Raw genomic sequence first — 13,806 nt, 5'->3', positions numbered from 1 at the left:
CCTACGTGTGTAACATATATGAATTTGGTTGTTCAGGATTACTTCAAAATTGAGTTTGTGTTGTTTTCTCGAGTTTTCACAGTGGTGCGCGTCTTAGCATAAAACATCTACATCGTGTATATGATATTATATATAGTGGGCGCCCTCTGTGGCAGCCATGTCACAAGTTTGAATGTTCAACAATTGTGTTGAACAAAACTGTATTTCCCTAAGTTAGTATTTTGTCGCCGCCTAGCGTAGCGATAGGGAGAGCTTTCAACTATTACATTGCGGTCATCACCCGTGTTTAAATTCATTTTTGTGCGTATACTAGTAGTTAATCTTTGATATAGATTGTGTCATGGATGAAGAAGCGGAGTATTGATGAAATACTGCAGCTAATGCAGTTCTTTTTGAATACTGTAAACTACTTTATTTTTGCTTGGAATTAATTTTCGCTATTTTCGCTGAGGAAAAATTTCAGTTAAAATAAAATCAAGAGAATATACCTTGTTTCCTATATTTTTTTCATTCAACTCGTCAACAATCAGTGAAAATAAATATATACAAAACACCCAAAAAGTCGTTTTATTGAAAATTGATTCCAGCTAAAATAAAGTAGTTTACAGTATACTAGTATTACGTGCTCGGGGTTAGTAGAAAACTGTGAAACGCGTAATGACGATGTATATCGTTGGTGGCGCACGTCACATCTGGCGAGGCCGAGAACAGGCCTCGGAACGGTGTATGCGAAGATTACCGCTATCACAGTCCTTCTGTTACAATACCACCGCGCTTTAAAATTTTCACCTTATTTGGTTTGAATACGAAACTTCGGCATTCACTTTCCAAATTTGCCCTTGTGCTTTAACTAATACTTTCTCATATATTTTATGACTTAGAAGTATGGGACAACAGTTATAATTCCTCTCTTAATCCTATATATATCCTCCAAAAGAAAATTGTTCGCCTCATCTCATTCAAAGATAAATTCACTCACAGTCATCCTCTTTTTCATTCTCATGGTATTTTAGATTTTACACTCGATTTAAATATCAAATCTGTACTTTTATTCACGATCTTTATTATCACAGATAATTATTTTACTTCTTATGAACGTTTATATTTCACCAGGTCAACAACAAATTCACATTTTTCTATCCCAAAGAAAAGAACATCACTTGGACAATTTTCATTTAGTAGATTACCAGGGAACTAAGTAGTGGAATAACTTACCCCATACTTTGAAATATGTAACAAATAATGCAAAGTTCAGGATAGAATTAAAAATGTATTTGTCACAGTTGTCCCCCAAGAGCGATTGACTGATTGGTGGTTTGACTGGTTAATTGACTGGTTAAAGGGGAACCGCTCAATCCCATGGATTGCACCAAAGAATCATGGGACACTATTGTTTATGTTGTTTACAATGTTAATCTATCTTTTGTTATCCATTGTTATTTTAATCTAGAAAGTAAATTTGTTGTGAAATTAATCTTAACTGGAAGGTGCCCCTTTAATTGATTAGTTAATTTGATTGGTTTATTGATTGGTTTTATTTATTTATTGATTGGTTTATTTATTTATTTATTTATTTATTTATTTATTTATTTATTTATTTATTTATTTATTTATTTATTTATTTATTTATTTATTTATTTATTTATTTATTCATTCATTCATTCATTCATTCATTCATTCATTCATTCATTCATTCATTCATTCATTCATTTATTTATTTATTTATTTATTTATTTATTTATTTATTTATTTATTTATGTATTTATTTATTTATTTATTTATTTATTTATTTATTTATTTATCTGTTACTGCATATATATGTCTATACATTATTAATATTTATTTGTAAAAACAATTTGCTACATAACACCATTGGTGAAATCCGACAACGACATGGTATCTGTGGAAATGTATGATTCACATTTCATATATAACAATATGGCTAAAAATAAAGATGCCAGAACATGCGCGCCGGGTATACGTAGTGGCTAGTCGGGATGATCAAAACTACATTTCATGAACGATCATGCACGGCAATCACGAATACTTAAAACTAAAATTATTTGTGGGATTTATTGTTTCTGTCTAAAAACCTACAGTTGCATTAGCTGTGCATGAACGCCTAAAAACGGCGCGTCATGTTGTGTGGAGGCTCACACGTCACCGGATTAAGACAGGATGTTACCCTGCCACGGAATGATCTGATATATACCCAACATCCATCAGTCGCAATCGCAAAGTTCGGAGTTACGCACTGAGAAACCCTCTCTCTGGCATAAAACAACATTTGCTATAGGTGTTCGATATTTGATTCTATACTATGATGGCAGGTATACAGTCAGCACTGAAGACGAAGGTTGAAGTAAGTGTTTAATACATTTCTTTATCGTGTCTGTTTCTCTAAAATTGTAATTTGCATTGCATAATTGAAATCGACATTGATTTGTTTTAGCGCTTTTGTGAGTAATTCTAACCACCGTCTGCTACCAGTAAAATTATAACTCGAAATATAGTTAGAATATTTCAACAGTTATATATAGCTAGATCGCTCTAAAATTATATCTATATACGTTTGTATCAACAATTTATCGTGAAATAGTATTTACTGCTGAGAAATGGCGAATAATGAGTTCTTAAATTATAATTTAAAAAAAAACACGATTCACTGTACAATTATTTTATTCTACCATCATGTGCGTTTTCGCCGTCAAAATTATTCAGTGAGATTCTTAAATACGCTGATTATTACCGAGTATTGTGGGTATGAGAGGTATCACTGTTAAACCCCTAGACGTGGCGGTGTTATAAGTGCTTTGATACTCGGCGTACTCCGTGTCGGGCCATGCAGCTGTGCGCGGAAAGATCATCGTCACGCGAAACACTCCAACCGCCAACACTCTAACATGATTCACATTTAATACAGGAATATAACGGGCCACCGTGTATACATTTTTGTTGCAAATCCGTATGGTGGAGCTGTGAGTGTGTTTACTGTGCGCGTTGATGAATCAAGTTCATTCATCGGTTTAAATGTGATTGACTAATCCCTATTGTCCTGACGAGCAATTGTTTTCAGACAAAACACGTGATGCATTGATTGCAACCCGGTAATCATGTAGTTGACTATATTCGAAATCATATAGTTAATATTCAAGTAATAAATTAAAATCAAGTTCAAATTGATAGTATAAAAACATATAAATCAACAACTACCGGTACATTCAAACCAACGTAACATAAACAGTTATCATTTCCAAGTGTATTAATAAGGGGTCATACATACAATGGTAATGAACCATAGAAAGCAAATACACCGGGAAAAAACGAGGTAATTCGGAAATTCGTTCTCTCGGACTGTGGCCACGTTGCGATGGGTATGAGCGCCCTCTGTCGAAAATCAGGGTAACGGTGAACAATTTTGCCCTTTTTGTATAGTGAACACGGGGTACAAGCACTTGAATTAAAATATCAACAAGCACCGTGGTAGAATAAACACCAGCACCAGTCCAGGTTACCGATTGTGAGCTAATGTCGCCAACATAGAAAAACAGCACAGCCGCGAAATGCTGACAACATATAAAAATAACAGTAGCAGTCGCCTACATCGAACATGTAATACTAGTATTATAAAAAGTATCAATCATTCATTCATTCATAGGCTTTTGTTTTCTGAGGACATTATCATCACGTGACAATATTATTATTTTTAGTGAAAATGCCCAACGCGCTTTGGGATACTAGTATAAGTAAACTGTGTCGACATTGCATTTAGCTTTTTACAAATTATTTTTCGTGAAAATAATGATGACAATTGGAAATGATTCATAAAAAAACTGCCTATACATACATATAATATCCCAAAAGGTTATATAAACAGCCAGCTGCATGATCGATGCACGCAGCCTTGTACACCGTAACATATTTTCACTATTTGACATTGGTCAAATACGTGTGTAGTGAAGCAATATGGGAAACAGCTGTCCGTGACCTGATTGACTTAAAAGTGACACGTGGGATGTTTCAGATGGTGTTTTTTTTTCGTTAAAATACATAGTTAATTGACGTTCGAATAATTACACGCCAATTGTTACAGATTAGCGTGTCATGTGATCTTTACCTATAAAATAACGGTGCTCTTTTTCGGCGCGAGGGTGTATACTATAATATAGTACGTGGCCGTATATGTTATATAAAAAGGTACCGAAGGTATCTCCGTTAGCAGTAAAACAAAATGTTGAAATGGCGACTTTCAGTAAGTACTATTACTTTTTGTATTACGAATACATGCTCGTCTGGTAGCCACGACCACTATATGTAATCGTCACGTGACACCACGTGACACATTACGTACTACAGCCCATGTTCGCAATATTGGTGTCCATGTGTGCATGGAAGGTACCTTCCATGATGTGTGTATGTATACAGGGTAACTATGCGCATATTAAGTATGTTAATCTACAATTTCGGTTTGCAACGTTGTCGATTTCCATCGTCTATTGGATAAGACTGGTGTGATGCGTAGCAGATCGTCATCACATGTGCATTAGACTGCCAAATTCTCAGGTTTGGTCGGTTAATACAGTTTCTATTTTATAAACGCAAATTCTCAGGTTTGGTTGATTAATACAGTTTCTATTTTATAAACGCAAATTCTCAGGTTTGGTCGATTAATACAGTTTCTATTTTATAAACGCAACGATTTTTTTTCACCGGACACATTTCACAACATGAATCAGTCGAGTGATTCCATGCATATTTGAAGAACATTCGTAGTTGGACTTTCCAGGAAGTATATCGATGTATGTGCTGATATCGTATAGAAGGATACACATACATGGTTTACTGCGAAAGTAAATATTGGACGAGTTTTGATCACGTTCCATAGTGTATGTATATTAGTTCGCATTAACAACGGGATTTATTTTTAAAAAAATTGCAGTTCGTAGTTCAACTAACTCTTCTGTATATGTAAGCTTAAAATATGGCAAAAGCTGTGAAAAAGTGTCGGGCTGGACGGACGTGAAAGAAATAAAGTAAAAAACGAAATGCATTACTGTAACCGGCTCTGAATACAAAATGGATACCATCCCGTGCCTGGTAGCCTAGCAACTATATGAAAGCTGTTCCAGCATGTAGAAAAATAATAATGGCATGTTCATTTTTAACAATTAGTCTATATAATGTCTAATGCTTCACTGATACCACATAATAAGAATAGTTCACAAACTCGAAATGTTTCACTGTGGAATTCAGTCCCAACTACTGCTTTTATTTTATTCCAACGTTGGTCTCTATAGCAACCGTCAAACTAGATATATCTATACGCCACAGTATGGAAGAAGTATGGCGGTAACTGGTGTTTTTTAGCCTAATAGGAGTCTGAATTGTTCAGTCTTCACGGAAGTGTATTCAACACCTGTAACTCAAAATAAACCTTGAAAGTCAACAAAATGCGTTTTGATCTGTGAGAGGAATCAAACAAATCTAAATATATTAAAATTGTATAACAAATTCACATCCGTTATATGCAAATGTTTTCGTGAAAAAAATACGTTACGCAGTAAATATTAAGTACTAGATTTATTAGTATGGAGACCTATTTGTTTTATCTTTTACTTTTAAGGGTCAATATTTTGTATGATATCAAATTATATACGTTGTGTTGGTGGTAATATTTCGACTTTGATTTAAATTAAATTAATAAATGTAAATTAACATTTGATTTTCGAATTATTGTGTCAAAAACTTTTTATTTATTTGGAACACAAACAAAAGCAGGTTATTTTTACATGAGTCATTGACGAAGATTTGCGGTCACAATATCCTGAGTTTTGTAAAACATTGACACATAATTCAATTAAATCGCCACATTCGACGCATCGTGTCTTGTTCCATGCGATGTTTACAACGGGTGTAAAATAAATTGTTTAAATAAAATTCGACTGAACTATATCACTGGGCGATTTCATTTATTCACAATAATTGGATGACGGCCTTTTACCTCCATTATTGAAAGTAGAAGTGTTCAACCGGTTAGGGCACAGCTGTCGGCGTTAATGATGACAAGCTCAGTCGTCCGTAACTCCAAAATTTACTAGTTTGGTGACATCATACTATTATTACGTGGTCTGCCCTGGTTGCCCCAATCTCTCACTCACTCTCTCTGTCTCTCATATACCACTGACATTTTTCGGTAGAGTGAACTGAACCTAAAAATCGAAATGAATCTGAATCAGATGCATCTTAAATACATTAAGTAGTCAAATTACCAGGATCGTTGCGCCGGCGAAGATTTGGCGTAGCTTCGTAAAGTTTATACAATTAAACCGCGTGGGAGGAGGCATGCGTGCATAGTAAATAACAACGGTCCAAGCACTGAACCTCGATGGCCACAACATAGGTGAATAAATATTCGTTTATAAAATCATAACCAAGCCTAAATTGTTCCTTTATGTATCAACACACATTCCGATGCGAATATTAATAGTTATACAGTATTTATTATCTAAAAACTAGAAAATAGTGTCACTGTTAAAAATATATTTACAATAAAATCTATTTACAAAACATATAAATATATTTAAGTTATAATTTGATTATATCCATCGTCAAAATTCGTGCTCAGTTTTTTTGTTGGCTTTGTTTGTGTTCTTTCGTACTCTCGCTAGCTAGTGTGGTCGACATCGTCGATTCTTCCCGGCTAAGTGGCGGTATGAGTTCTTCTGACATCTCCTTGGCAGAAGTTGACGGCCCAGCGCTCCGGGAGCTCGAAAGAGAAGCGCCGATAGGGAAAGGTGATGATGTATCCAGTTTGTCACCCTTCAGCCAGATGTGCCGCTTCGAGTCGATGAAATGGCGGAAGTGTCTCAGTACCCTGTTTCCAATTGAATCGTATGACTGTGCCATAACCTGTGCAAATACAAATTATATTAATATTACTGTTTTAAAAACGGAACATCTTGAATATTAGGGATGTTCCATTATTTCTAATGGTTATATGTATACACATCGACCTACGTCACCTATAGTGTAGCCTCAACTGCATCCTGCGTCCTCCCAATAATGGTCAACTTAATTTTGTAGATACATAGAATATCACGAATCGTCGATCTTCATGAATATTTTATTCCTATTTTCCGAAATTCTTTCAAATCACGACGACGTCGTCGTTGTTGATACCATCCCCCAACGCAGTTTTCTAATTGGGAGAGCGAGAGGTGAAGTCATATTTTCATGTTATATTGAAATTCAATATTGCTATTTGTACAGTTATTGCGGTACGCTCATTCCATGATAGTGACATTGGTGCCATACCGGTAATTTTTGTAATACTACACATAGCTCATTCCACGCATAAATCAGTGTTATTCAGCTTCAGAGTTGTACCTACCTCAATCGAGATATCGATTTGACCAATCCCCAACACTGCTTTGTAAAGCTGTTTTTCCACCGTGGCGTGCACACCTTTACTTTCGATGGAACCGATTAGTTCCAAGTCTAATTGGTCCAGCACCTCCTGGCGGGCCGTCACCACATCACTTCCCGAGTCAACCATAAACTCTGGGACGAGAAAAAACACACCGGATCATTCAATTACTGTTTACTAACGACACATTTATATATTTACAGAAAATGTATTGATTTTTACTAACAAAACAGAGTCAGGCGCATCATCTAAATTAGTCATCATCGGCAGTGGTCAAGGTTTTCTCACTGAATGACATTGTTTTGAACACACACACACACACACACACACACACACACACACACACACACACACACACACACACACACACACACACACACACACACACACACACACACACATCTTTTCACTGTGATAATGGCCTTACCGAGTCCAATGGACGGCATGATAGATCTAGTTGATTTGATAGTGGCAAATACACAAAGAAAGTCAAAGTTAGCTCCTTCCAGGGTTTGAGGTCGACCCCAATAACCGATGGCAACGGGGGTTTCCGCTTCCTCTTGATTTCGCTTTTTTCGTTTCCTGAGGCTTGTTACTGAAAAAAAGACATTGTTTAATATTTACTGTGTGCCTGATTTCGGAGCTATAAATTTCGTTTACAAATATTGTTTTTTTTTTTTCTCAATAAGTTTGCATATAACGGATGTAAATTGGTGATACATGTAAAGACAAGTCAAAACCGAGATTCGCGTATATGGCGTATGAATAAAAACAATTTTAAAAACAATAAATATAAAACCTACTGGCATTTTCCAAACGCCTTTTGTGACCAGGTAAAGTGATTTCTAAGTCGTCCAACGTTTCTCTGTTGACATCAATCCTGGATAAGCTTTCAATTGTCGTGTACTCACTGCTAATAAAATGTTTGTAATAATACTCCAAGTCGTTGTCTTTTAAAAATTGGTAAACTTTGTACTGGTCTGACTGCACATACTGCTCGGCTGAAACCCCAAAAAATAGTGTTAAAATGATTTCAGGGAAGACCCGATGTTACACCATCGGGGTAATTGTTAGACCAGCATCGCCTGCTACCTCCAGCTTCGTCTTGGTTGAACAAATATGTTGTTTTTGTTTTAAAATAGATTAACATGTTTGTCAATAGATTTTGTCAGCTTTATTTATAGCGTCCGACGGAATTCCCAAAAGAATTCGCACAAGATTGTATAGGGGGAAAGTGCTCTATGGCATTGATCTTGGGGTCACAGTACTCGCGATGTGCGATAGATATGAAACAAGTTAACCGCCCAGGGCAGACACCAATTTTAGATTTTATAGAAAACTTTTCATTTGATTACGCGACCTGAGAGTGCATCTGAGTGTGTTGAATCACAGTCCCCGATAGAGGGTCTGTGATTCAGCCCCTACTGAAAACACATAAATGATCGGGGTATGTCCCGTTAGTCATCGACGTAGGTATAGGTCACTCAAAAGCACCGAACCAAAATAGACTGGAACTGCCCAAGTTTCGTAACGTAAGTAGGGGATAAATCCGAACGGTCAGTGTGTGTGAAAAAAAAAGTACTTTGTTTTATGATAACAAATGTTGTTGTTGCTTATTTTATTTCGCCACCTTTCCTATTTAAACAAAATAAATTGACACTATTTGTGCACCACTGAATCACAACGTGGGTGTAAACACATACAAATAATAAAAACTAAACTCAGCCATCGAAAATGCAAGGAAATGAAGTAAAATCACATTAATTATCCACAGGGTGACTGGTTCAAATGGGCGTGGGTCATGGTGCGATACGTGGAGATAAGTTGACGTTGGCACATATCAACAATGCACGCCGCAATATGATTTTAACGATAACAAGGAAAAATCTAATGTTTATGAACACGGTTTTATGCGATTTAAAATTCCCGGGATTATTGAGATGTCCTGGTAGGTCATTGTCGCTGTTTTCAATAACAAGATGGAATTCAAGGACAGATGCATTGGGCACACTTTGTTTGTGTATCGGGGATTCCCCGGCTAGAGATGACTGAACGGTAATTTACGGTTTTCGCTATGAAACTACGGTAATACTCGTACTCGCGACAAAACAACTTTTCACCGACACATGCAAATATATTGTATATCTTCCAGCTAAATGTGTTACGTATGAAATCGTTTCTTACCTCCGTGTAGTAATGCATTTCGGTGGTCAATGTCCGTAATTTCCAAATCATCCAGGGACGTATCGGTCAAGCGACAGAAGTCCGATTCCCTGTCATAACCCTTGGTCTGGAAAGTCTCCAAATATTGCATTAAACCTATCGGCTCGAGAAAACTTACGATAGCACAATCGTCCATGTTCAAATAAATATGTTTCAGTGTCCCGGTGCCCGATAGTAAAAAACACCGGGACATATCCTCCGTTCATGTTTCTCTTAGCGGGACTATGAATGAACTTGTTTTGCTCATTATGCGGCTAGCCGATATGAGCCGGCAATGGGACGTTCTGATTGGTTACAGCTGTAATTTTCTCATTAAAATACAAAAGATTTCGTGACGTAGCTTCCAACCGTCTAAAAATAGCAGCATGTTCGTGCCTGCTCAGACATGTCAGAGGACAACCCACGCTACTGGTAATTATGTATGCAAAGTATATGCGGTTGCCATGCCCGAACGCGTTCGCGGGTTCATGAGAAAATATTGGTCTGATAGCTATAACATTTTACTTTTGTCTTATGATGACTTCAAAATATATTCAACAACCGTTTCAAAACATTAAAATTAACTCACAAAAATTCTACCGGATTTCTGCTCTGTGTAACCTTTCACCTTTGACTCAACCAATCAGACAGATCCATGTAAGATGGCTCTAAATATGATACCATGACATTATGGCTGCTTTTCAGGGAATTGCAGAAACGATAAAGTCGAATGGAGGCGACGATGCTTGGAGAGACAGAAAAGTGGCACTTATCACGGGTATTACAGGACAGGTAAGGCCTTTCAGATTATATTTTACAGGACGTAAGTAGAAAAGGGATTATTCACTTGTGTCGTTGGCTTCTGTATAGTACTTTACATCATGGATGTACTAGCAAGTAGACAAGCCTACGTCACAAACTGGTCAAAATCCCCCAAACATTGCCAGCAACCAATCACAGACTAGCTTAAACAATATCTTTCCCTGACGATAATACTTAGCAACGTTATTTCCCCCACGCTAACTTGAAAAATCTTTTGTTTTTGTATCGTTTCCGTTTCCGGTCTGTCTTAGAGATTACATAGGCTGCATGTCAAGAGTTAGTTTCATGCGGACAGGCGACCCCCCCCCCCCAACTATAAGGACATTGTTCATTAATAGTTATCACGACAAACACAGCGTTATACAGTTGTGTCGTACTTCGCTAGAATTAAAAAAAAAAATCCAAAATATCATCTGTTCAACCACAGCTTTCATATTAATTAAAAATGTACTTTACCCCCACTCAGAAAAAAATGTAATAATTAACTGATAGGTTCGTACCCAGTCTCGTGATTTATAGTGCGTGACCGATTATAAATAGGCCACTCCTCCAACCATGCAGGTAAATCCATACACACCACTCAGACTTCATAGTTTGTTTACATTTCAAGATTAATTCTACTGACATTGGTAAAGTAAAAGTGTTGGTGAAATTGTAAGAGCAACTAATATTCTCCAAGCTGTTATTTTTTTGTTTATAAATTTGACTTTCTTTTTGTCCGGAGCGTTCAATCCTTGTCTATTTTTACACACTAGATACCAGTTGATAACCCCTCCCCGCCCTGCATACCTTACATGTTGGGCGTACAATTGATTATAGCTTATCATTGTGCAACAGACCTAGACTTTCGGCTTCACCGAAACCATGTAAATTGGGCTATGTCACTGAGTTGTTTGACTAAATACACATGGACTCGTCACTCGCAGAATGGGGGCCCTGTGATTAATTCACTGATATTTACTATAAATGAGGGGGAGGGGGTCATCTTGAATCCGACCTGAATCTAAACAAATACACATATACTAGTAGATAGGCAATAGGATAATGGAAAGCTTCATGAATAGTTTCTTCTACTGTAAGCTTTCATGCAAATTTGTTTTTTAATGTTAAAAATTAAATATCCAGATTATATAATAATTGTTTATCTTTTCATTCCAGGATGGCTCATATCTTGCTGAATTCCTTATAGCAAAGGGTTACGAGGTAAAGTATATTCTAAATTATTCAGTGTATCATTATTCTACTCGTATCTCTTTCTGTACAACTGTCATAACCATGTACGATCATATGCAATCACATTCAGTCTGTGTTACACATGTGGGACATACATATATGTTTTGACCAATCACAGAACACCATGCATGTCAATAATGTACCCATCAATTGCAATCACACCTCCTCCTATGCCGGAAACTTGACTGTCTCTGTTGCAGGGATTAACTGCAACTAATATATAAAGATTTGTCTTCATGATGTGACAATTATTCACCAAGGTATAATGTCCTTGTCTCAGCGGCCTGGCATAATAGTCTCAAGACATCAGTACTGTACAAGGAGATATTCATCCTATTTGCAGCATGTTAATTGACAAGAATGTTTTGGATGTCATATCTTCATCAGCCGACCATGCTGATAACCTGGTTGCTTTAGTTTATGTATTGTTATGTTACAATCGATTGTTATGTTACAATCGATGAGCGCAGTAGCAATAACTCTTGGTACACTCAGCACAAATGAAACATTGTTGTGGTGTATATCAAATTTGCCGAACCGGTCCGTGGCTTGACATTTCAAAATATTGCATTTGATGTCTAAATTCGCTTTCCTAAACTCATCCGCCAACACTGTGTTTGTGCGGTCCGTCCAACATACAGACATCATAAGATTGGAATGCCTGTGTGATTTGCATAAACTTATTATGATTTATTAAATTTCAAATTTTAAATCAGCTTGACATACTAGAATATGAGAGATGACATTCGAAAAAGTTGCCCCGTATATTGAAGAAAATATCATTTCGTACTCTTCTGTTGCATACAGCATGAAGCAAGATCAGGACATTTGTTTGGTCAGGCCATGAGACCACTGTAGCATCTATGTACTTGTTTTTCAGTCCCAGTCGAGCTAAGATTGTATTGCATTTTTGTGTATTTGGGGAAGCCAAGGCTGCAAATGGCTGGTACATAATCAAGGCTTTTGTTAAGAGCCAGCCACTGACCATATGGCCAGTTACAAGCCCAAATTGGCCATCGACTTTCTGGTCTCCCATCTCCTGATCTACGCTGGCCTCGCTGCAGGCTTCGAACTAGCAAGAGCCTTTTTTATTTATTTTTGGCCTGTTGTTGCAGGATGATGGCCTGCTATTGAATGGATATGTAAAACCCCTGCATATAATCATGGGAAGGTTCAGTTGTAAGAATGGAAATGAGTGACATATTCTGAAACACACAAGAACAAAACAAACATATTTCTTTCATAGATTTGTTTGATTGCATTACTAGGTTTTTTGAGTATCATTGTCTTTCTGCACATTCATTTTTATTCAAATGGCTTTTCATAGGATATACTGGTACACCAGTTGCTTATCCCCATTAATAACCATGAACAACCATAACTGCAAATGCATGTTTATCGATGCACTTTGACATAATGCTGTATTTGCATAAATAAACATACGATTCATAAGCATAGATGCCTTTTTTTAATGCTCACAGTTGGTCATGTGATAATTATCCACTGATATTACTTATTCTTAAAGCTGGTAGATGCTTGTAGCAGTATGGGCTTTAATTTACGTGCACCCTATCATTTTATGGATAATTCTAGTAATGATGTCACTGGTATCAACCAGCTGCATAAACAAGTGATATCAGGTGATAACCTCATTTGGTTCAGGTTTATCTTAGTGATAGCAAAAATGTACATGTAATAAACTCATTTTATCTTCCACTCTTGAATCACTAATCAATTAGTCTCGCCATCATTTATTTATTCCTGATTCTTATTATCTGTCTATCAAGGTACATGGTATTATACGAAGATCTAGTTCCTTCAACACCGGGAGGATTGAGCATCTTTATGCAGATGTCAAAACACACGAACAAGGAGGTGAGACAGTTACTACATACACTTTGATAGTTTGTGATTCTTTGCAGTTTTTATGAATAGAAGAAGAGTGCTAGATTTCAGTGCAAACGGATAGGCTGTGTATCCGCGAAATGACAAGGAGTCACAGGACACTGCACTGGACTCATAAACAAGCAATGTGTTTTACATGCGCTGTAACCTTTGATACAGCGTGTCTGTGATGATTCAAAGTTCAGTTCTCAGTGATGACCGTTGAAATCCAAGAGACA

At 36.7% G+C, this 13,806-nt stretch overlaps 2 protein-coding genes across 2 annotated transcripts in view; one reads left to right on the top strand and one right to left on the bottom strand.

Moving 5' to 3' along the window:
- The first annotated feature begins 2,229 nt into the window (after positions 1-2,229).
- Positions 2,230-13,806, top strand: part of LOC146742164 (GDP-mannose 4,6 dehydratase-like) — a 35,281-nt gene continuing 23,704 nt past the window's right edge. Inside the window, exons 1-4 of the mRNA XM_085500209.1 lie at positions 2,230-2,362; positions 10,334-10,420; positions 11,609-11,653; positions 13,471-13,558. Of these exons, the coding sequence (XP_085356335.1) occupies positions 2,321-2,362; positions 10,334-10,420; positions 11,609-11,653; positions 13,471-13,558 (262 nt within the window). The 5' untranslated portion in view covers positions 2,230-2,320. The remainder of the gene's footprint in view (positions 2,363-10,333; positions 10,421-11,608; positions 11,654-13,470; positions 13,559-13,806) is intronic.
- Positions 6,481-9,868, bottom strand: LOC100377597 (uncharacterized). Its single transcript, XM_085500806.1, has 5 exons — positions 9,611-9,868; positions 8,230-8,427; positions 7,854-8,021; positions 7,391-7,560; positions 6,481-6,909 (listed from the first exon to the last, which is right to left on the bottom strand). The coding sequence occupies exons 1-5, from the start codon at positions 9,840-9,842 to the stop codon at positions 6,622-6,624; spliced, it is 1,056 nt and encodes a 351-aa protein (XP_085356932.1). The 5' UTR covers positions 9,843-9,868; the 3' UTR covers positions 6,481-6,621.

This window comes from Saccoglossus kowalevskii, chromosome 6 (genome assembly GCF_978046115.1).
Source record: "Saccoglossus kowalevskii chromosome 6, keSacKowa6.1, whole genome shotgun sequence".
NCBI lineage: Eukaryota > Metazoa > Hemichordata > Enteropneusta > Harrimaniidae > Saccoglossus > Saccoglossus kowalevskii.
Note: the sequence above shows the minus strand (reverse complement) of the source record. Positions and strands in the feature narration are given on the sequence as shown.